At 46.8% G+C, this 22,360-nt stretch overlaps 1 protein-coding gene across 5 annotated transcripts in view; it reads right to left on the reverse strand.

Annotated features, from left to right (window-relative positions):
• Window positions 1–20,295, reverse strand: part of OSTM1 (osteoclastogenesis associated transmembrane protein 1) — a 34,768-nt gene extending 14,473 nt beyond the window's left edge. Inside the window, exons 1-2 of one of the 5 annotated variants that reach the window (XM_085857281.1) lie at window positions 19,656–19,811; window positions 2,758–2,869 (exon numbers count right to left, since the gene is read on the reverse strand). In XM_085857281.1, the coding sequence (XP_085713407.1) occupies window positions 2,758–2,869; window positions 19,656–19,795 (252 nt within the window). In that variant the 5' untranslated portion in view covers window positions 19,796–19,811. Of the gene's footprint in view, window positions 1–2,757; window positions 2,870–19,655 lie in introns of all 5 variants that reach the window. The other 4 variants (XM_085857278.1, XM_085857276.1, XM_085857277.1 and 1 more) reach the window with 4 other exon arrangements.
• Window positions 20,296–22,360: the final 2,065 nt, after the last annotated feature.

Raw genomic sequence — 22,360 nt, forward strand, 5'->3', positions numbered from 1 at the left:
ATTTTATTTTACCCTCTCCGCACAAAGTTGAAGTAATTGCGAATGCACCAATGCCACAAAACATTTCAGAACTTCACACATTCCTAGGTATGTTGGCCTACTTTGGTAATCTCCTGCCTCAACTAAGCACAACCGTCGAGCCTATGCATCTTCTCCTCAGGAAAGGCGTTGTCTGGAAATGGGAAGCTGTCCAAACAAGAACGTTCAAGGCCGCTAAAACCACGCTGTCCTCCTCGCCATTACGACTCATCCAAGGAACTTGTTCTCAGTTGTGATAGGTCTTCATATGGCATCGGGTGTGGGTTGTTGCAAACAAATGGAACCGGTAATCTCCAGCCTGTTGCATATGCATCACAAACCCAATGTGACACTGAACGCCGCTATGCTCAAGTCGAATGAGAGATGTTAGCGTGTGTCTGGGGAACCTTAATGATGCACCAATATGTCTTTGGAAGACATTATCATTGAGACTGATCACAAACCCTTGTTAGGTCTCCTGGGAGAAACCAGAGCCATTCTGCCCACATCATCAGGTCGTGTACAACGTGACATATCTATTGATGCAGACTGCTTGATTTGGGGTGGCAGAGTGATAATTCCGCTGAACCTTGGCAGGAAAATTATCAGTGAACTCCACAATGCTTATCCAGGCATCGTCACCATGAAGGTTATTGTCCGAGCCCATGTTTGGTGACCTGGTTTGAACAGTGACATAGACTCCAGTGTACGCAATTGTTACACTTGTCAAGCTCATGCCAGGACACTGCCATAGTCTCCATTGGCCACGTGGTCGTGGCCATCAAAACCATGGTCCAGACTACACATCGACCATGCTGGTCCATTTCAAGAGAAGCTTTTCCTTATAGTCGTTGATGCCCACTCCAAATGGATTGAAGCTCTCGTGGTGCCATCCTCATCCTCTGCTGTAACAATGAAAGCTCGACGTACCATGTTCGCGCAACATGGTATTCCGAACTCCATTGTATCAGATAATGGATCGGCATTTACGAGTTCAGAGTTTCAGAACTTTTGTAAAATTAATGGCATTAAACAACACATCTGCCTCCTACAAACCCGCCAGTAATGGTCAAGCCAGGTCGAGAATAACAAGTATCAACAGAAACGTAATCACAACCAAACGTCTGTACACCGCAACTTCCAGATCGACGATCCTGTACACGTGGTGAAATCCAGATGTGGAACCAAGTGGTTATCTGATATCGTTATCGATAACATCGGTGAAATGATGTTTCTTGTGAAGTTGTGTGATGGTTGATGTACGTGTAAACATGTTCACCAACTCAGGTTACGTCATGGGGAGCCAAACATTGAACCGGCTCAAGTTCCTTTATCACCCACTCCTGTATCAACACCACCTGCATACATGGGTGCACCGGGGCGTGGTTAAGGAGAGTCACGTGACTTGTGTTGTGTTGGGCCCACTTCAGAGCCTTTGTCCCTGTCTATCGAGTACATTACACAAGGGATGCCATTTGTAGTATCAGGAAGGAAAGTCCCACTTGCGTCGGTCGGGTCAAGGAAGTTGTGCGATCATACAGGGCGAGCAGAGAGGTGTTTTGTGAGGGGTTACACAGCGAACATTCAAACAGAGAAAAACAGTGACAAGGGTGTATACATGAAGTTATATTCAGCTGGTTCGATTCTTCAATTTTATATATATATATATACACCCAATAAACATCAATTTATCAATCAGGGTTAGGGGGTATTAAAAAAAACAACAAATTGGAAAGTTTTCAAATTAAATAATTCTAATTCAATGGCAAGGATGGAAAATTTATATTTTTGTTCAGCTTGGGGTTACGCAATTCCTCATGAGATTCGAAAACAAATAATATCACAGTGTGAAAGGGATTGGTACGAGTCCACAAACTAATCAGGTGTTCATGTCGGACAAAAATAAATAAATAAACAACTTGGAGCAAAAGTCATGGTTTCAAACACCATTTCCAGATGAAACAAGCGAGCGAATCGTCTAAATATGGTCTGAATCAGTTTCCTCTACAGAAAGTGTGATGTCTTGCCCTTCCTTGGGTTTGACGCGAGTCCCGTGTGCCGCGCAATGGAGCCGGGTGTTCCCAATAAAACCATTGTGAAGTTGAATGCATCGTGATCGGTCTGATTGTTTGTACATCACGACATTACAGAAAGCAACTCAAAATATCTTTTAAAATACTGGAATAATTAAGGTTTGAAAACAATGTTTTTAAATGTGCTCCTGCCAATCCGGAGACGCCAATCCGGAGACGCCAATCCGGAGACGCCAATCTAATCTCTGGGCAAAATTTGCTGCATTTTTTTTTTGTGATGTAATACTTTAAAGTCAAAACATCTTTATTTAAACTCAGAGTTACCATGCAAGATCACAACGTACAGTGACTTCACGAAATATTCACACCACAGCGACTTTGTCACATTTTGTTGTTACAGCCTGAATTAAAAATGGATTACATTAAAAAAAAAATTGTCATCGATCCACACAAAATACTCCATAATGACAAAGTGAAAACATCTAATTTTGTATTTTTTTTTTTTTTTTTACAAATTAATCAAAAAAATGAAAAGCTGAAATGTCTTACATCGACAACAAATATTTGACTCCTTTGCTATGACACTCCAAATTGAGTTCAGGTGCATCCAATTTCTTTTGATCATCCTAGAGATGTCTACACAACTTGGTTGGAGTCCAACTGTGGCCAATTAAATTAAATGGACATCATTTATAAACAAACACACCTTTCTATACAAGGTCCCACAGTTGACAGTGTACGTCAGCACAGAAACTCCACCATGAAGTCCGTGGAACTGTCCGTGTAACTCCGAGATAGAATTGTAAGGAGGCATAGATCTGGGGAAGGGTATAAAACAATTGCTAGAATGTTGAAAGTTCCCAAGAGCACAGTGAGCTCCATCATAAGGAAATAGAAAGAATATGGAATGACCCAGACTTTTCCTGGAGCTGGCAGTTCAGCAAAACTGATCAACCGGACAAGAAGGACCTTGGTCAGGGAGGTGACCAAGAACCCAGTGACCACTCTGACAGAACTAGAGTTCCTTAGTTGAGATGGGAGAACCTGCTGAAAGGACAACAATCTCTGCAGCACTTCACAAATCTCGGCTTTGTGGGAGAGCGGCCAGATGGAAGCCACTCCTGAGAAAAAGGCACATGACAGCACACCTGGAGTTTTCAAAAAGGCACATGAAAGACTCAGATCATGAGGCAATATATTTTGTGGTCGGATGAGACGAAAATTGAACTCTTTGACCTGAATTCAAAGCACGACATCTGGTGAAAACCAAGCACAGTTCATTACACATCTAATACCATCCCTACCGTGAAGCATGGTGGTGGCAACATCATGCTATGGGGATGCTTTTCAGTGGCAGGGACTGGGAGACTTGTAAGGACAGAGGGAACAATGAATGGAGCCAAATACAGGGAAATCCTTGAGGAGAACCTGCATCAGAATGCAAAACATCTGAGACTGTGGTGAAGATTTACATTTAAACAGGATAATGACCCCAAGCATAGAGCCAAAGCAACACTGGAATGGCTTCACAAGAAGAACGTGAAAGTCCTTGAGTGTCCCAGCCAAAGCCCAGACTTGAATCCTATTGAGAATCTGGGGAAAGACTTGAAGATTGCTGTTCACCGACACTCCCCATCCAAATTTACAAAGCTTGAGCAAATCTGGAAGGGAGACTGGGAGAAAATCCCCAAATCCAGATGTGCAAAGGTGATACAGACATACCCAAGAACACTCGAAGCTGTTATCACTGCCAAAGGCGCTTCTCAGGGGGTTGAATTCTTATTAGGCAAGACATTTTAGCTTTTCATCCAATATATAAAGCCGAGTTCATGTCTGTCTGTCTGTCTGTCTGTCTGTCTGTGGGTCATAAGCGTCACCCATTCCGCAGGCCACGTCCTCCAGCCATCCAGAAATCGCCGCCATCTTTTTCTCTCCACGTAGCTCAGATCGTTTTAAAGGCCCTGTGTACATCTGAAGACTGAACAACACGTCTTCTATCACTAAATGAAGACCGTTTTGAGGGGAGGGGGGGGGAGTAACATTTGATTTCAACTCAGAGGTAATACATGTTTTGATCGCAGCAGCTGTCTCATATACACCGCCCAATGAAGGAATGTCAATTCTCATATTACACAGAGGAAGGAAAACAGTGATATTTAATTTTTTTAAATAATAATAGAGAAATAAAACTGTCGTCAAATGCACTTACGTTCTGTCGGCGAGACAGTGACATGTCGCTCATAACTCAATGTTTGTTGACCAGAATATGCAATGACTGCTACAACCAAAAATATCCTGCGTTTGCTTCCATGTGAAGGATGAAAAGAACTTCTCCACACGTGACGTCATCATGCAGTGACGTCTACGCATCATCACTGAATACTACTGATCAATCGACTTGAACAGAGTTCCGGGGCCATTTGCCGCATTGTTCTGCGGTGCCATCGGACGGTGGTTGGCACGCTGAACATCTGCAATTATATTTCACACCAGAATTCCCCTTTTTGTACGATCCGTCACTTTGGCAAGATGGACATTACAGGGACTTTCATTACAGGATGGACATTACAGGGACTTTCAGGAAGGAAAACAGGGAATTTGAAGGAGGTGGGTTTGGAGTGGATTAACGGGGGAAGAAAAGATCGAGGATTTGGATGGGGGACGATAAGAGTTGGTGGTGAACAGCTGTTTTGAAGGCCTGGAGGGAAGAATGGGATTGAATAGAGTGAAGGAGTTTATTCGGAAGGCGGGAAAAAAAAGAGGAACGAAAGAGTGAAGGTGAGCAGTGATTCGTGATTTTGGTAGCTCTACCAAAAGGGAGTTGTTGGCAGACCTTGAGCGCCCTGCGGAAATGTGGTGGGGACAAATCGCAGACAGAGCAGGGGGGGCGAAACCGTATAGGAGACGGTAGAAGACAGAAAGACCACCGACCTGCCTGCGGTGAGAGAGTGAGAGGTCCAAAGACTCGGCCTCATCGCGGGAGATACCAATGATCCGACATGCCTTGGTTTCCACAGCGTGAAGCCGAGAAAGGTTGGAGGCAGGAGCACCAGCCCAGAGGGGACAGCAGTACTCCATCAGGCTGCAGACGAAAGTTTTGTAAGTGGTCAGGAGCTCAGGTGGGCCGAAGAAGGACTTTGCATGACGGAGGATTCCCATTGACGGAGGACTGGCTTTGGAGGCCAGGTTGGAAATGTGGCTTTCCCAGGAAAGATCATGGCAGATAGTGAGACCCAGAAGCTTGAAAGAAAGGACTTCATCAAGAGGATTGTTGAGAAAGTGGATTTGGGGGGGGGGGGGGTTCCAAATGGTCCATTCAGAGAGATAAAGTGAGAGTGTGAGATTTGTCCGGATTGAAAGACATGTTCCATGTGTTGGACCAGTTTGCGATTTTATCCAGATCTGCAGTGAGCGGCGAAGAAGCTGCTGCTTGCCGGTCTGAGGGATGACCGATGTTACGGCAGAGGGTGGAGTCATCAGCAAAGAGATAAAGAAGATTTTCCAGAGAGTCAGAGAGGTCGTTGATGAAAACCAGAAAAAGAACAGGGCCCAGAACCCTACCTTGAGGAACTCCAGCCTGGACAGGAAGGGGGGATGAAAGAACTCCATTTAGGGCCACCCGTTGACTGCGACAGGAGAGGAAGTCTGCGAGCCATGAGTGGAGATGGCCTTGGATACCATAGGAAGAGAGTTTGGCGAGTAAGGCAGGGTACCAGACTGTCAAAAACACACGATATGTCTCAGGCAGTGTTTCTCAAGGTGGGGTGCACGCCCCACCGGTGGGGCATGAGGATTCAGAATTAATGAATCAATATATAAAATCGCTTTCATAGCTTTGCTTTTTGAATACATATGTAGTATATACTGTAGTGTCTCCAATCATGGTGGGGCGTACGATTTTTTTTGGAAAATCATAGTGGGGCGTACGATTTTTTTTGGAAAATCAGTGGGGCGTGGGACAAAAAAGGTTGAGAAACACTGGTCTAAGGATCTGGCTTTGATTTCATGTCTGGCATTGAGAACCTCCATGCATTGTTGGGAGAGAAGAGGAGCTGCCGACATTTAAAACTCAGAAGTGGAAGTAACAAAGTTTCGTTTTTAAAAGTTTATTCAACCCTTTCGTTGGAATGCTTGGTTAAAAAAAAAAATAAATAAATAAATAAAAAAAAACTTGGTGAGCGCTCTTCAAGCTTCGGTGGCGTTCCATACCGGAGTCGAGAAGGCAGAAAGAAATGAGATGACTACAATGAATAAAAAATGTTTCAGTTGTTACAGAGCAATGAATCACCACATCACAGCAGGATAGCTGGGAAGCACACATGCCTGCTCTAAGCTGTCTAGCCTGGGTTCAAATCCTGACTCAGCTATAAACTGTCATCCTGGTGTTTCACAGGCACAGTGATTCATCAATGTGTGTGCCATCTCTCAGGTGGACGTTAAACTGGACATCATGTGCTGGAATCCCACCACCACCCCCCCCTTTCTCCTCTCCTCCCCTCCCCTCTATCTATCTCCCACCCCTCTCCTTCCCACCCCTTTCCTTTATCACCCCCAACCCCTCCCCCATTCCCCCCTGTCAAGGGGACCGTTAAGGATTGACAGTTTAGTTTTGAATTTAAAACTGCATCCCCATAGGGTAGCATGAACGAATAAGATTCGGAGTAAGCCGACCGGAAGGGTGCAAAGGTCGCCGCATATGCGAGCATGCATGCAGGCAGGCAGGCTGGCCTTTGCCAGGTTGATAACAAGGGTTTTAAATGCTCCCACCTGTTTTTATATCGAACCCGGTGGTTAAAAATAAAATGTTGCTGTTTGGGTGCATTTTAAATCGCCCTTCCCTTCCCCTCCCCTCACGCTGCCCTCCATTCCCTTCCCATCCAATCACACCGCCTGCCCTCCACCTCCCTTGTCCATCCCTCATGGACATTTCCCAGTGGTGTCCGTGTACTGGTTTAAATGTTCCCCATTTTGTTCAATCCTGTACTTCCCCCCTCCCTCCTCTATTAGAGCAGGAGCCAAGTGAGATTTAATGGTTGCGAGAGTTCCAAAAGGTTTGAGATGATTGATGTTTAAAGTGACCCTAACTAAGCACAAAAACTACATTCTTAAGTAAATATGCTGCGGGATGAGTTGGGGGGGCACCACTCGAATTACCCCCAAAATGACATTTAATTGTTGTGAAAGTTCCAAGCATAATTCCTTTGCTATTTGGTAGAAGACATCTCACTGATCCCAAATCCATTACTTAAGAAAAAATATTTTGTAGGAAAGCTCATTTAAGACGCATGCTAATTATCCATTTAATTGCTCTTAAAGATCCATCATTGGAACCAAATGCAAAATGTAGAGTAAAGTCCCCTGATTTAGAATCACCAACTTAAGAAGAAGAAAAAAATGTGGGAAAGTCTACTTAAGATGAGGTCAAACGCTAATTAGGGCTTAATTAGCCATTTAATTATTCTGAAAGATCCAAGCATAATTCCTTTACTATTTGGTAGAGGACATCTCACTGAGCCCAAATCCATTACTTAAGAAAAAATATTTTGTGGGAAAGGCCATTTAAGACGCATGCTAATTCAAGCTAATTAGCCATTTAATTGCTCTTAAAGATCCATCATTGGAACCAAATGCAAAATGTAGAGTAAAGTCGCCCGATTTAGAATCACCAACTTAACAAGAAAAAATGTGGGGAAAGTCCACTTAAGATGAGGTCAGATGTAATCAGTCATAGGGTGAAATTGTAATATCTGTATTCCATTTCAATGAAACGAGCCTTCAGGATTGCATACCTGTTATAGTATAGATCACATTCTTAGTGCGCTGGATGTAGACAGGTCACAAAAATGTTGGTAGATTTTTACCATACCTTTCGGTACTAACACTGACTGATGAGCATGTTGTTTGGCAAGTCAATATTTGGCCTATTTGGCTCCACATTCTGAGATAATATCAGTGCTGCCATCTATTAACAATCTTAATCCAACATTAAAACAAGGGAACCAGTTCCTTCATCAATAATTGACAATGTGTTGCTTACTATCAAACACAAATGAGGGCTGCTTTATCTAAAGGTAAAAAGGACACTGCAGAGCCCCTTGGCGAGGTAAGTTCAAAACAAGTAAAGTACCGGTAATTAGTAAAAGGCCTTCAATGACATGCCAATTTCAGTTTTCTCAACATGCATGCATATGGTATGCCAATGCTGAAATAATCTCATAAGTTCAATTGTAACCTGGTATCAATCTGTTTTTGCTATAAATTCAGAATAAGTTGCATTTGGCCTTATTGGTTTACTTTGCAGACTAGATAATGGTCTAGTTGGACCAGCATTTGATACAGTGGGTGAGGTCACAGCCAGTGTTAAGACCACACTAACACATGATTCTGACACTGAACACTCAAGATCACACCAGTTGTGACCTGCTTACAGAATCTTGGTGTGATCCCTGGATCACACTAGATCCAGGTGTGATCACAGGTCAGAGCCAGTGTTGGGTGCTAGGATCACACCAGGTGTCACACCGTAAACCCAGCTCAGTGTTAGCGATCAGAATTTCTGTATTCATTTCCATTTGCCTTAACACTTGATCACAAGGGATCAAGGGGTGTTGGAGGTCACAACCTTCCAGATCAGCTGTCTTTGTTTTCTGCATCTTCTATGCCTGTTATGTGGATTCGTGTTTGGCAAATAAAATATATACAAGTTTTAAAAATTTCATTTCACCGTTGGACCATCACAGCCTGCACAAAACTAGGCCCAGGACACAGATTTGGGGAGAGCCAGTTCACTTCAAAAGAGCTGAAGATGAACAATAATGAAACCGAGCAAAGACCTTCTTTTTCAGGCTGCATGTATCTGTCAGCTGCAGATCACAAACCTAACCAGCAGAAAGGCCTCAAACTAAGCAATTTGAACCATGGGTTCACCTCAATTACTCGTCAGGATCCAGAGAAAGCCCCATGGAAGTGATGAAAAATTACACTTTTGGCTGAGCCAAAGCAAAGTTATGGCTCTTGCAAACTCTATTATATGTGATTTTAAAATTTTATTTTGGTTTTGCAGACAATGATATTCGAATGTTTCTGACCAGATACATTCTGTTTCTTGTACCCCTGGACTAGAAATTTGCAGGATGGTGAATACAGTTGTGGGATTTTATTTTTATTCCGTGCAAAATAGTTACAGTGGAACCTCCTTTAACGGACACCTCTGCCAGGAGGACAACCTCTCTATTAAGGACACCCAATCGAGTCCCGAATTGGTCATTTCCATTCAATTTGACCTCTGTAATCAGGACGCCTCACTATCAAGGACAGCGTTTGTCAGTTCCAAGGGTGTCCTTAATAGAGAGGTTCTACTGTACCTCCCACTTAATTTCCTTTCAAAAGCAACCATGCTGTGGTGAATTGAGGTGAATTGAGGGACATGACGCGGGATCACATGTGCGTCTCGCGTATAAGGGGAGGTCTCCGCGGCACGGGGTGATTGTCCCCGGGGCATTGCCATTTACATCGGCTGTTCACTTGGTGCTCATTGACTGAAGGTGCTCATTGACTGGTGAGAATGGAGATTATATCGAACTCCGTGCTTACGTGGATTTATTCTGCGATGATTAATTGCACATGTATACGTTACTGCTTATGTACTCCTAGCTGAACCTGTATTCCCCGGTGTGCCCGTAGAAGCGGCTCCAATCAAATGGAATAAAGCCTAAACTCTGAAGGTTCTTCTCTCGCTCTCATTTCAATTTATTCCATTTGATTTTCTCGGATCTCTCAACCAACGATGGACAAGATCTACAAACCAGAGAGGTTCAACGCAGACCCAAACGCGACTGACGCAGAAATGAAATGGTCGCATTGGTTCTGTTCCTTCTCACACTATCTGACCATCATCGAGGAGGGAGCTGACAAATTTGCCGCTCTCGTGAATCATGTCTCGCTCAGCGTGTACAGGCTCTTCTCGGAGTGCGACACTTACGAAGCAGCGATCGACGTGCTGCAGGCGCTCTACGTGAAGCCCAAGAACGAGGTATACATACGACATCTTCTCAACACACGCAAGCAAGCAGCCGGGGAGACAATCGATCAGTTCCTGCAAGCTCTGAATCAGCTGGGAAAAGACGGCAGCTTCCGGGCCGTAAGCGCCGAGGAACACCGAAAGGAAGCGACACGGGAGGCATTCATCCAAGGACTCAGATCAGCCCACATACGGCAACGCTTACTAGAGAAAGCGCAACCCACTCTTGACAAGGTAGTCGATCAGGCACGAGCGATGGATACGGCTCAGCAGCAATCTGAGTCATTTGGGACACCGATGCTGCTAATGAACGCTGCTACGATGGGAACCCAAGGAACCCCACTGGCACAGACACAGCCAGACATAGGGGATGGAGAAACACCCGAGGAGCCGGATACCCAGGCCACGTCAAACTCCTCAGCAACTGCTCCGGTTGGTAAATGCTTCTTTTGTGGGTACAAAAGGCATCCTCGTCAAAAATGCCCCGCCAGAGATGCCACATGCATGAATTGCGACAAGAAAGGGCATTATGCCAGGGTATGTAAATCTACTCTAAGGAGAAATAAACCCACTTCTGCGGCTCTCTACTCGCAAAATAAATTAACTGCAGCCTCCCCGGGGAATCTATCCAAGGCTATCATCAACGTACGAATTAACGGGCATACGGCTGAGGCACTGATTGATACCGGTAGCTCTGAAAGTTTCGTCAACAGCTCGCTAGTAAAGGGCAGGAAATGGATAATCCACCCGACAGACAATACGGTATGCATGGCCGCCACCTCACTACAATCCCGCGTACGAGGGTACTGCAATGTTGAATTGGACGTAAAAGGGTACACGCATCGGGATGTAAGGGTACTGGTGCTTCGTGATTTGTGCGCAGACGTAATTCTGGGTCATAATGTCCTCAAGCAGCACACGAGCGTCGAAATACCCTTTGGAGGAAGCAAGCCTCGTCTAATTTTAAATGCGTTGACCACCGCGGAGGTGACGTCCCCCCAGCTGTTCGCTAACTTGTCGCCGGTCTGCAAACCGATAGCGATCAAATCGCGGCGATATACCACTGCTGACATGAATTTCATCACTTCAGAGACCAAGCGATTACTGGAAGAAGGAATTATAGAACCGAGCGATTCGCCATGGCGCGCACAGGTGTCAGTAACCAGCAGTCAGAACCATAAGAAACGAATGGTTGTCGATTATTCCCAAACGGTCAATCGCTTTACCCAACTCGATGCCTACCCCCTGCTGCGCATAGACGAGATGGTCGAACGCGTGGCCAATTATAAGGTATTCAGCACCATCGACTTGCGAAGCGCCTATCATCAAATTCCCATCCGAGAGGAAGACAAACCTTACACCGCATTCCAGGCAGGGAGGCGCCTCTACCAATTCAGGAGAATACCTTTCCGTGTCACGAATGGGGTAGCTTGCTTCCAACGGGTTATGGACGACATCATCTCAGATGAAAACCTCAAAGACACTTTTGTTTACGTGGACAATATCACAGTGTGCGGTAGGGATCAGGGGGAACATGATATGAATCTGGACAGATTCTTGAGCATTGCTAGAAAATATAATCTGACTCTCAACTACGAGAAATGCGTATTCTCGGCAAGGTCAATTGACCTTCTCGGCTACACGATAGCCGACGGCACAATTAAGCCTGATCCTGAACGATTGCGCCCGCTCCGTGAGCTACCACCACCTCAGGACTTGCAGACAATGCGCCGGGTGATCGGCATGTTCGCTTACTATGCGAGATGGATTTCGCAATACTCCGAGAAAATACATCCCCTAGTGCATTGCAAAAACTTTCCACCAGATGCCGCTGTTGTAAGAGCTTTCCACAGCCTCAAGGATGATATCAGTAAGTCCGTGGTTTTATCGATCGATAGCTCGGTGCCCTTTGTGGTGGAAACCGACGCTTCAGATCACGCGATAGCTGCTACACTTAATCAGTCTGGGCGGCCGGTCGCGTTCTTCTCGAGAACTCTCTCTAGAAGCGAGCAGAGACACTCAGCGATAGAGAAGGAAGCGTACGCCATCGTCGAAGCGCTGCGGAAATGGAGACATTATTTACTGGGAAACCACTTCACGCTCGTTACGGACCAACGATCCGTGGCATTCATGTTTGATGGGAAAAATAACGGGAAAATTAAGAATGAAAAAATTATGAGATGGCGGATAGACCTAGCTTGCTACAGTTACGACATTGTTTACCGGCCCGGGAAGGAAAACCCTGCTGCAGATACCTTCTCTCGGGTCTACAGTTCGGCAACAATCAGTCAGGCTTTGCAAGACCTACACGTGTCTCTCTGCCACCCAGGGGTAACCAGAATGGCACATTTCGTGCGCAGACAAAATCTTCCCTATTCTGTTGAAGATATTAAACAAATGAATGCTTCATGCCCTGTTTGTGCTGAACTAAAACCCAGATTCTATGGCACGGCATCTGGCAGACTGATCAAGGCCACTTCCCCCTTCGAGAGACTAAACATCGACTTCAAAGGGCCCCTGCCGACCGAGACAGACAACAGATACATATTCACCGTTGTTGATGAATATTCAAGGTTCCCTTTCGCATTTCCGTGCTCGGATATGACCTCGGGCACTGTCGTGAGATGTCTCTCTGACCTCTTCGCTATGTTTGGGAAACCTTCGTACATACATTCAGACAGAGGGCCGTGTTTCATGTCGGCCGGGCTAAAACAATTCCTACTAGAGCTCGGCATAGCAACTAGTCGAACGACGGGTTACAACCCACAGGGTAACGGGCAGGTGGAACGGTATAACGGGGTTATTTGGAAAGCCGTAACTCTGGCGTTGAAATCAAGAGGACTGGGCCCCGAGCGGTGGGAGGTTACCCTTCCCGACGCTCTGAATTCCATACGCTCTTTGCTCTGCACGTCCACCAATGCAACTCCTCACGAACGAATGTTTACTCACCAGCGACGTTATGTTGACGGTCAAGAGGTGCCCAACTGGCTGACCCATCCCGGAACAGTGTTCATGAAACGCCCGGTACGACAAAGCAAGTATGAACCCCTGGTGGAGGGGGTCAAACTCATTGACACTAATCCAGAGTATGCTCATGTCAGGCTCCCGGATGGCAGGGAGACCACTGTGTCGGTTCGCCATCTGGCTCCGTCAGGTACTCCTCCCGCAGGTACACCACCTTCTGGCACTCCTCCTTCTGACATCGCCTCCCCAGGTGTTCCCCCCCCAGGAACTCCACCGGGCGACGGGGCTGCCGCGTTCCACCCGAGAGCGATCGAGGAGTCATCCCCGGCACAAGTCGAGGCTCACCAAGAGGATCGGAAGCCTCCCTCAAGTGAAACTGCCATTTACTCCCGGAGAGGTCGACGAATAAGGCCCCCCTCGACGACTCAATCTGTAAAGGGGATTATCAGCATTCTCGCTGCTCATGCTCCTCTATGCTCATTATATCATATATCGATGCTCATTACCATGCTCCTACAACTCAAAATAATCACTGCTTGGCATGTATGCTTCTGTAGATCTATTAGTCCGCGTTGCTTGAAATGTATACTCCTATAGTGCTAAAGCAATCATGGTGTGTAAGTTGGGCCCCTAGTTGCATTTTAAAGGTGGGGAGAATGTGGTGAATTGAGGTGAATTGAGGGACATGACGCGGGATCACATGTTGTGCGTCTCGCGTATAAGGGGAGGTCTCCGCGGCACGGGGTGATTGTCCCCGGGGCATTGCCATTTACATCGGCTGTTCACTTGATGCTCGTTGACTGAAGGTGCTCATTGACTGGTGAGAATGGAGATTATATCGAACTCCGTGCTTACGCGGATTTATTCTGCGATGATTAATTGCACATGTATACGTTACTGCTTATGTACTCCTAGCTGAACCTGTATTCCCCGGTGTGCCCGTAGAAGCGGCTCCAATCAAATGGAATAAAGCCTAAACTCTGAAGGTTCTTCTCTCGCTCTCATTTCACATGCAAACATAACATGTTTGTCAGCCTTTCAAGATAGGGATATTATTTAAAATGTCACATGCGTTGGATTTGGCAAGTTGAAACTTTTCAAAACACTTAGAAATGTGCAATTATGGTGGATGCCATTCATGATGTAGACCTGCATTTTCTCTTTATTTTCTGGAGTATATACCGTACCAAATAAACGGAGTATAATTTTTTTTTATCTTGTCCTTGCCTATGTTTCGATATTACTTGCAGTTTCATAATCAGTGCCCTTGCTTAGCAACCATGATAATTACATCTGACCTCATCTTAAGTGGACTTTCCCACATTTTCGTTCTTCTTAAGTTTGTGATTCTAAATCAGTGGAATTTACTCTACGTTTTGCATTTGGTTCCAAGGATGGATTATTCAGAGTAATTAAATGGATAATTAGCCCTAATTAGCATGCGTCTTAAATGACCTTTCCCACAAAATATACTGAAACGCAAAAGAAACTTACCACCTTTTAAACCTTCAAATATCAACAATAACACTGCGTGTAGTAAATGTGTGAACTTATTTGTGGACAATAGTGTCCTCACTGTCAGACAAAACAATCACGGATGGTCACTTGAACCTTCAATGGTCACTTCATAGCACAGCTGTTGAACAGCCGTTTTGACTGTCAGTGATTAGCCAAGGGGTACGGGATGATTCTAATGAGCTGCACATGATGTCTTGATATTGGCTTTAAAAAGGCCAGTGCAAAATGGGCATTTCAATCAACATGCCATGATTGTCAAGGGATCGACAGCAGTGTGCCTTGGGCATACTGCAAGGCAGATTGAGCTACCGTGAGGTGGCACGTCGCCTTGGGCTGTTCGCACCAGATGATATTGGCCCTGTTGGACAGAGACACCCTCCACAACTCTGCAGACGACAGACCTCGATCAGGGAGGCCAAGAGTCACCACTGCAAGGCAGGACAGGCAGATGGTCCGAAGTCAGATAGCTTCAGACATTGAGGACTGAGTGGGACAGAATCCAGCAGCAATCCATCCAAAGACTGGTAGGCAGTATGCGCCGACGATGCACTGCCTGTATCCAAAACAATGGTGGCCACACACGCTATTGAAAGGGGACTGACATTGCACCCTGTGCTGTTCTGTACTGTAGAACAAACTTATGAGATGGTGTATCTTGGTCAAAAACTTGACATATTGGCATCAATAAAATGCCAATGTTTCAATTAGCAATTGTTGGTTTGTTTTATTTTGAACTGTTACAATTTTATTACATTTCAAACAAGTGGTAAGTTTCTTTTGCGTTTCAGGATATTTTTTCTTTAGTAATGGATTTGGGCTCAGTGAGATGTCCTCTACCAAATAGTAAATGAATTGTGCTTGGATCTTCAGAATGATTAAATGGCTAATTAAGCACTAATTAGCGTTTCACCTCATCTTAAGTGGACTTTCCCACTTTTTTTTTCTTCTTAAGTCGTTGATTCTAAATCAGGGGACTTTACTCTACATTTTGCATTTGGTTCCAATGATGGATCTTTAAGAGCAATTAAATGGCTAATTAGCCCTAATTAGCATGCATCATAAATGACTTTTCCCACAAAATATTTTTTCTTAAGTAATGGATTTGGGCTCAGCGAGATGTCCTCTACGAAAGAGTAAAGGAATTATGCTTGGAACTTTAACAACAATTAAATGGAATTTTGGGGGGTAATTCGAGTGGCGCCCCCCAACTCATCCCACAGTATATTTACTTAAGAATGTGGTTTTTGCTGTTAGTTAAGGTGCCTTTACACCTAAATCACATCCAACCTTTTGGAACTCTCGGAACAATTAAATCTCACTTGGCTCCCAGACGATATCCCTCTCCTCTCTCTCTTTCTCAAGCCCCCTTAATATTCCCGTCAGCAAAGCGAAGGGTTGTATTTGCTCATATGTATGTATGTATGTATATATGTATGTATATATATATATATATATATATATATATATATATATATATATATATATATATATATATATATATATGTATGTAGGGGTGGGAGTCTGGAGGCAGGGGGAGGGGAATGGGTATGAAGGGGGTGGGAGGAGGGATAGGATGGAGTGTGGTGAGTGGGAGGAGGTGGTACGAGGGAGGGGAATAGGTGGGGTGGGAGTCTAATGGTGGAATGGGGAAGGGGTGGAAGGAGGCAGGTGAAGAGGTGGGATGAGGGAGATGAAAGGGTCGGAGGAGGGAGTGTAAAGGGATGGGATGAAGGATTGTTGGGTACCCATGCTAGTTATAAACAGCCCCGTGGGGAACTGAGGATTATTTAGAATTCCGAAATCTAAGGGATTAGGGGAGGGATACCGTGACCCCCTTTCCAGGAGAGATACCGCTGTGGGGAGCACAATTTAAGGTTAGGGCATGTTCATGATTCCGCATGGCCAGTTTGGTCTGAATCCAGTTGTTGGTTTCTGAGATGATTTTTTTTTTAATTAAGTACCAATATTTTTTGGGGAAAAAAAAACCTCCTTTTAATGGGCAGATCTTGATGGGGAGCACAACGCCCATGAGATCTTACTGTTCTGATGCATTGTACCAAATTTGGTCCATATCGGTCAGGTAGTTGTGGAGATCATGTTTTAATGAAAATGAGGGATTTGGGGAGGGGACCTGTGGCCCCCCTTTTGGGGGAGATACGGCCATGAGGAGCACAACTTAAGGTTAGGGAATTGTCCCGATGCCTCGTGGCAAGTTTGGCCTGGATCTTTCCGGCGGTTTCTTTTTTTTTTTTTTTAAACACCAATATTAGGGGCAAACTCCCCCCTTTAACACCCTTTCTCAGGGGGTGAATCTGGATTGGGAGCACAACCCCATGAGATCTTGCTGTTCTGATGCATTGTACCAAATTTGGTCCATATCGGTCAGGTAGCTTGTGAGGAGGAGATGAGGTTTTTTTGAGTCAAATGTTGACAGATGAAGGAGATGGGACTTGTTGCATGAGAAAGGAGGTGATTACGAGGGAATATGATAGAGATGTTTAAGATAATGAATATATAGGGGGGGGAATAAAATAGGTGCAGAACCGTTCAGCAGAATCGACAGTGGGTGTTGTGCTCGGACCAGGGGAGATCGCCTGAGAGTGAAGACGATAGTAAGATACGAGGGGTCATTCACTCAGAGAGTAGTCAATGCATGGGAAAGTCTCCCTGCAAACAACAGCAGGGTTGAGGAACAAAACAGAGGGAGACTTTGACAAATAATGTATGTAGGGAAGAAAGAGCAGTCAGGGTGTGGAAGTGGTTTGGGGTTGGCGGGGGGGGGGGGGAGACAAGACAGATATAAAGGCAAACTCTCAGGCATGATGAACTGGAAATTTGGAAAGAGGTCGGCTTGAGGAGAGGGTAGGGGGTAAACATCCATCCATCGGCACCATACCCCGTACAGAGCGTCAGTGCTGCCAGTGCAGGGGGTTTACGGGGGTTGAAAAGATCACTATTTTACACAATGGGGATGATCTGACATTGTGTTGAACAGCTGCCTTGAAGACCTGGATGGAAGAATGAGATTGAAGTGTGTGTGGAAGATAGTTCTATAGGTGAGGTGGGGTGGGATAAAAACAAGAACAAAATGAGTGAAGGTGAGCAATGATTCTGGATTTTGAGAGTTTCACCAGGAGGGGGTTGATGGTGGACAACATGCACCCTGCAGAACCATGGGAGGAGTGGAGGGGGGGGGATGTGAGGGCGACAATTTAACCCCACCATGTCCCCCATCAAATGGTTGAGAGAACATCACAGTAATCATAACCCATAACCACCACGTCCCCCATCAAATGGTTTATCCTCCCTTTATCAATATCATTTGAACCCCACCCTGACCACATCCCTGTAGGAATGTAATATGTAGATAAGCAAAGTTTGATCAAAGCTCCTCCATGAGCCTCTGCTGGTAAGGAAGGAATATGTCGATGAAAGCAATGAATGACATTTATGGACAGGCATGAGATGGATGAACAAGAGTTTCACGGAACGGAATTGGAACTTCGATTGGGAAATGAACTTTAAAGAAGAAGAATCGGATTGAGGCAAATATCAGGAGCAACTTGAAGAGGAAGAGGAAGAGGAAGAAGATTTGTGAAAATGAGACCAAAACGGGGGATTTCAGAAACCTCACAGATGGTCCCAAAGGTGGACATGGCGAGTGTTCCGTGTTAGACAACCCATAATACAGGGAAGAGATGAGGAGGAAGAAGAGGGGACTAAGTGAGCGGGGGGGGGAAAGAGAGGAGGGAGGGGGGAAAGAGAGGAGGGAGGGGGAAAGAGAGGAGGGAGGGGGGAAAGAGAGGAGGGAGGGGGGAAAGAGAGGAGGGAGGGGGGAAAGAGAGGAGGGAGGGGGGAAAGAGAGGAGGGAGGGGGGAAAGAGAGGAGGGAGGGGGAAAGAGAGGAGGGAGGGGGGAAAGAGAGGAGGGAGGGGGAAAGAGAGGAGGGAGGGGGAAAGAGAGGAGGAAGGGGGGAAAGAGAGGAGGGAGGGGGGAAAGAGAGGAGGGAGGGGGGGAAAGAGAGGAGGGAGGGGGGAAAGAGAGGAGGGAGGGGGGAAAGAGAGGAGGGAGGGGGGGAAAGAGAGGAGGGAGGGGGGAAAGAGAGGAGGGAGGGGGAAAGAGAGGAGGGAGGGGGGGAAAGAGAGGAGGGAGGGGGGAAAGAGAGGAGGGAGGGGGGAAAGAGAGGAGGGAGGGGGGAAAGAGAGGAGGGAGGGGGAAAGAGAGGAGGGAGGGGGGAAAGAGAGGAGGGAGGGGGGAAAGAGAGGAGGGAGGGGGGAAAGAGAGGAGGGAGGGGGGAAAGAGAGGAGGGAGGGGGGAAAGAGAGGAGGGAGGGGGGGAAAGAGAGGAGGGAGGGGGGAAAGAGAGGAGGAGGGGGGAAAGAGAGGAGGGAGGGGGAAAGAGAGGAGGGAGGGGGGAAAGAGAGGAGGGAGGGGGGAAAGAGAGGAGGGAGGGGGGAAGAGAGGAGGGAGGGGGGAAGAGAGGAGGGAGGGGGGAAAGAGAGGAGGGAGGGGGGAAAGAGAGAGGAGGGAGGGGGGAAAGAGAGGAGGGAGGGGGAAAGAGAGGAGGGAGGGGGGAAAGAGAGGAGGGAGGGGGAAAGAGAGGAGGGAGGGGGGAAAGAGAGGAGGGAGGGAAGAGAGGAGGGAGGGGGGAAAGAGAGGAGGGAGGGGGAAAGAGAGGAGGGAGGGGGAAAGAGAGGAGGGAGGGGGGAAAGAGAGGAGGGAGGGGGGAAAGAGAGGAGGGAGGGGGAAAGAGAGGAGGGAGGGGGAAAGAGAGGAGGGAGGGGGGAAAGAGAGGAGGGAGGGGGGGAAAGAGAGGAGGGAGGGGGAAAGAGAGGAGGGAGGGGGAAAGAGAGGAGGGAGGGGGAAAGAGAGGAGGGAGGGGGGAAAGAGAGGAGGGAGGGGGGAAAAAGAGAGGAGGGAGGGGGGGAAAGCAGAGAGGAGGGTGAAAGCAGAGAGGAGGGTGAAAGCAGAGAGGAGGGGAGAGAGGTGAGGGGAGAGAGGAGGACAGAGGAGATTGTGAAAAGAGAGAGAGAGAGGGGGGGGGGAGTGTTTGAGATGTTTTATGTGTTTGGCCACGGACAAGACGCGGGGAAGTGCTCAGTACCTGCTCGATGAGACTGTACACGGTGCTGAAGACCCTGTAGTACTTGTAACAACCCTCGCAGAGACGCACCGGCCTAGCAGCACCACCAGCACAACACACGAGGTTCGAACTGCTTTGGGAGAAGTTAATGAGCAGCTCATGGCAGCGCCGTGGGTCATGTTCCAGAGTTTCATCGACCACATCCATCGATCTCCCATTCGGGTCCAACGAGCTTGGTCTTGGACATGGAAAAGGGTCCATCGGGTCCATCGGGTCCATCGGGTCCATCGGGTCCATCGGGTCCATCGGGTCCATCTGGTCCATCTGACACGACCGTACATATAGCGATTTTGGTTCCGGGGACAGCTGGACATGTGAAACCGCGTTCACTGTGCTTTCTGAGTCCACCTGTGCAGAAGTGAGGCTGAAGTAGAGCAGAGCAAACACCACGGAATGGTACATGTTGATGTCGGACACCGTGTCACGTGTCTGCTTCAAACACGGTTCATAAACTTCACTTCTGGTTCAACCACAAATCGTCAACATGACATCGACAAACAGGAACTACAACGGGATAATCAGCCAGGACTCAGCTCCACAAACAAGAACCTCGTCATGCACTTCCGCCTGCCAGACCACGCCCCTCGTCATGCACTTCCGCCTGCCAGACCACGCCCCTCGTCATGCACTTCCGCCTGTCAGACCACGCCCCTCGTCATGCACTTCCGCCTGTCAGACCACGCCCCTCGTCATGCACTTCCGCCTGTCAGACCACGCCCCTCGTCATGCACTTCCGCCTGTCAGACCACGCCCCTCGTCATGCACTTCCGCCTGTCAGACCACGCCCCTCGTCATGCACTTCCGCCTGTCAGACCACGCCCCTCGCCATGCACTTCCGCCTGTTAGACCACGCCCCTCGTCATGCACTTCCGCCTGTTAGACCACGCCCCTCGTGTCATTGTTTTTATTACAAACTAACAAGGGGATTCGGCATTGCATCCTCCCAACCCCCCACCCTTCCCCATTCCTCGCTCTTCCCACACATTCATATTTATTACTCCCGAGGTCGCCATGCTATATGGACGTGGGTGGGAACCCGAACCCGAACAGATTTGAGAAACTTTCTCTCCGACCCACTGTAGGACACGTTCAGGATCCCCAAAAGGTTCACGAAACATCGGGTACACTCAAATTAATCATTGCATCGAAATATTACCGAACCAGCGAATTTTAGTCCATTTGCCGTTATGTGTTCCATTGTCAACCTTGTTGATGTGGAAAGTGTTTGGTTTTATGATTATTTTGGACTAACATGGGTCCATTAATAAAATTCAGGTTGGTTGCCAGGGTGGCCCCTTTGGGGAACTCCTGTAATTTGCATAAATTCAAGATGGCCGCTCCAGGTCAGACGATGGGGCTAAGTTTTTAATCGGTCAACATATAATCCTGTGTAATTCCTCTTTTCCATATGATTTTGACATGAGGAATTCAATTTTGGGGTTATTTTTTTACGTTCAGGAATAAATAGAGGTTCACATGAAATGTCCATGACTATTTTCTGCTGAAAATTATGCAACACCAATGCAAAAATGAAGTCATGAATGGTTCACAACAGTATGTTGATAATCAGAAAGCATACACATTGTCATGTCATCATATTGGACATCTTAGGAACAGAGGACATAGAGCCTCGTAGACAACTTACGTATTGTTCATTCCCATTCATTGTGCTCGTCCCCTACCGTATCCTCGTCTCTTTCCAGTTCTGCTTCGACACTCCCTTCTTCCACTTCACTTTCACTGTCCTCCACAGTCTTGTGTGGGTTGAAGCACTTGTCACTGCAACCACAAGTGCAGTATCGCGTGCAGGAGATCTTTGCATGGTGACAACTGCAACTTGCAGTACTGCAGGCCTTCCCCTCTGCTTTGCATCCACACCGCACAACATCCATGAGGTCCAAAGGGGCTGGTGGAGTAGCAGAAGTTGCTGGCACTGGGATTCCATCTCTGATGTCCCATCCATATTTTGTAATGTCAAGTTCAGGTGGGGCCTGCTGATCAGCTGATTTTGCAAGTACTGTCTGTAGATGTGCACGCAAAATATGTAGGAAGAGATTGATCTCAGTTGGAGGTAATGCCATGAGCTTGAGGGGCTTGCCAGACTTCCTTGTGTACATATAGTACCTCATCTCACTCATCGTGGTACCTTCTGGTTGACCATACAGGGCATAGAAGAATGTCCGCCCTGCTTCCATGAGCTGTTCATGGCTTGCGTTCAGCTCGCCAAGTGCGGAGTACAAACCAGGGAAGTTGCCAGCTCTCAGTGTCTTCAGGGCTGACACTTTGCCCTTGCCATATGGGTATGACGTGGTATCTGAGCCAGTGATGAAATGCATTCCCAAAAGCTGCATACACTTGGGGCCAAGCTGGTCACAGGTGGTGTTGATATCCCAAATTGCTCCATCCCACCTTTCCATCTGCACTGTGGCCTGGACGTTGAACTGGTAAACTCAGTAAACCATCAATACAAAAACATCAGTGTCATCAGAGAGGATACGTATCACTCTTGCATTACATTCAGCAGCCATGAGCAGGTGTGAGATCATTGTAATGTCTGCTTCATCATGGTTGAACGCACCATGGCTATGGCTCTCCACAGTAACTCCTTCACCAAAGTTATAGGTACTCAAAACCTTGGACAGCTGCAACTTGTTCTGCTTGTTTTT

Source organism: Eptatretus burgeri, chromosome 15 (assembly GCF_056783735.1).
Source record: "Eptatretus burgeri isolate ZD-2024b chromosome 15, Ebu_testis_v1, whole genome shotgun sequence".
In the NCBI taxonomy this organism is placed as follows: Eukaryota; Metazoa; Chordata; class Myxini; order Myxiniformes; family Myxinidae; genus Eptatretus; species Eptatretus burgeri.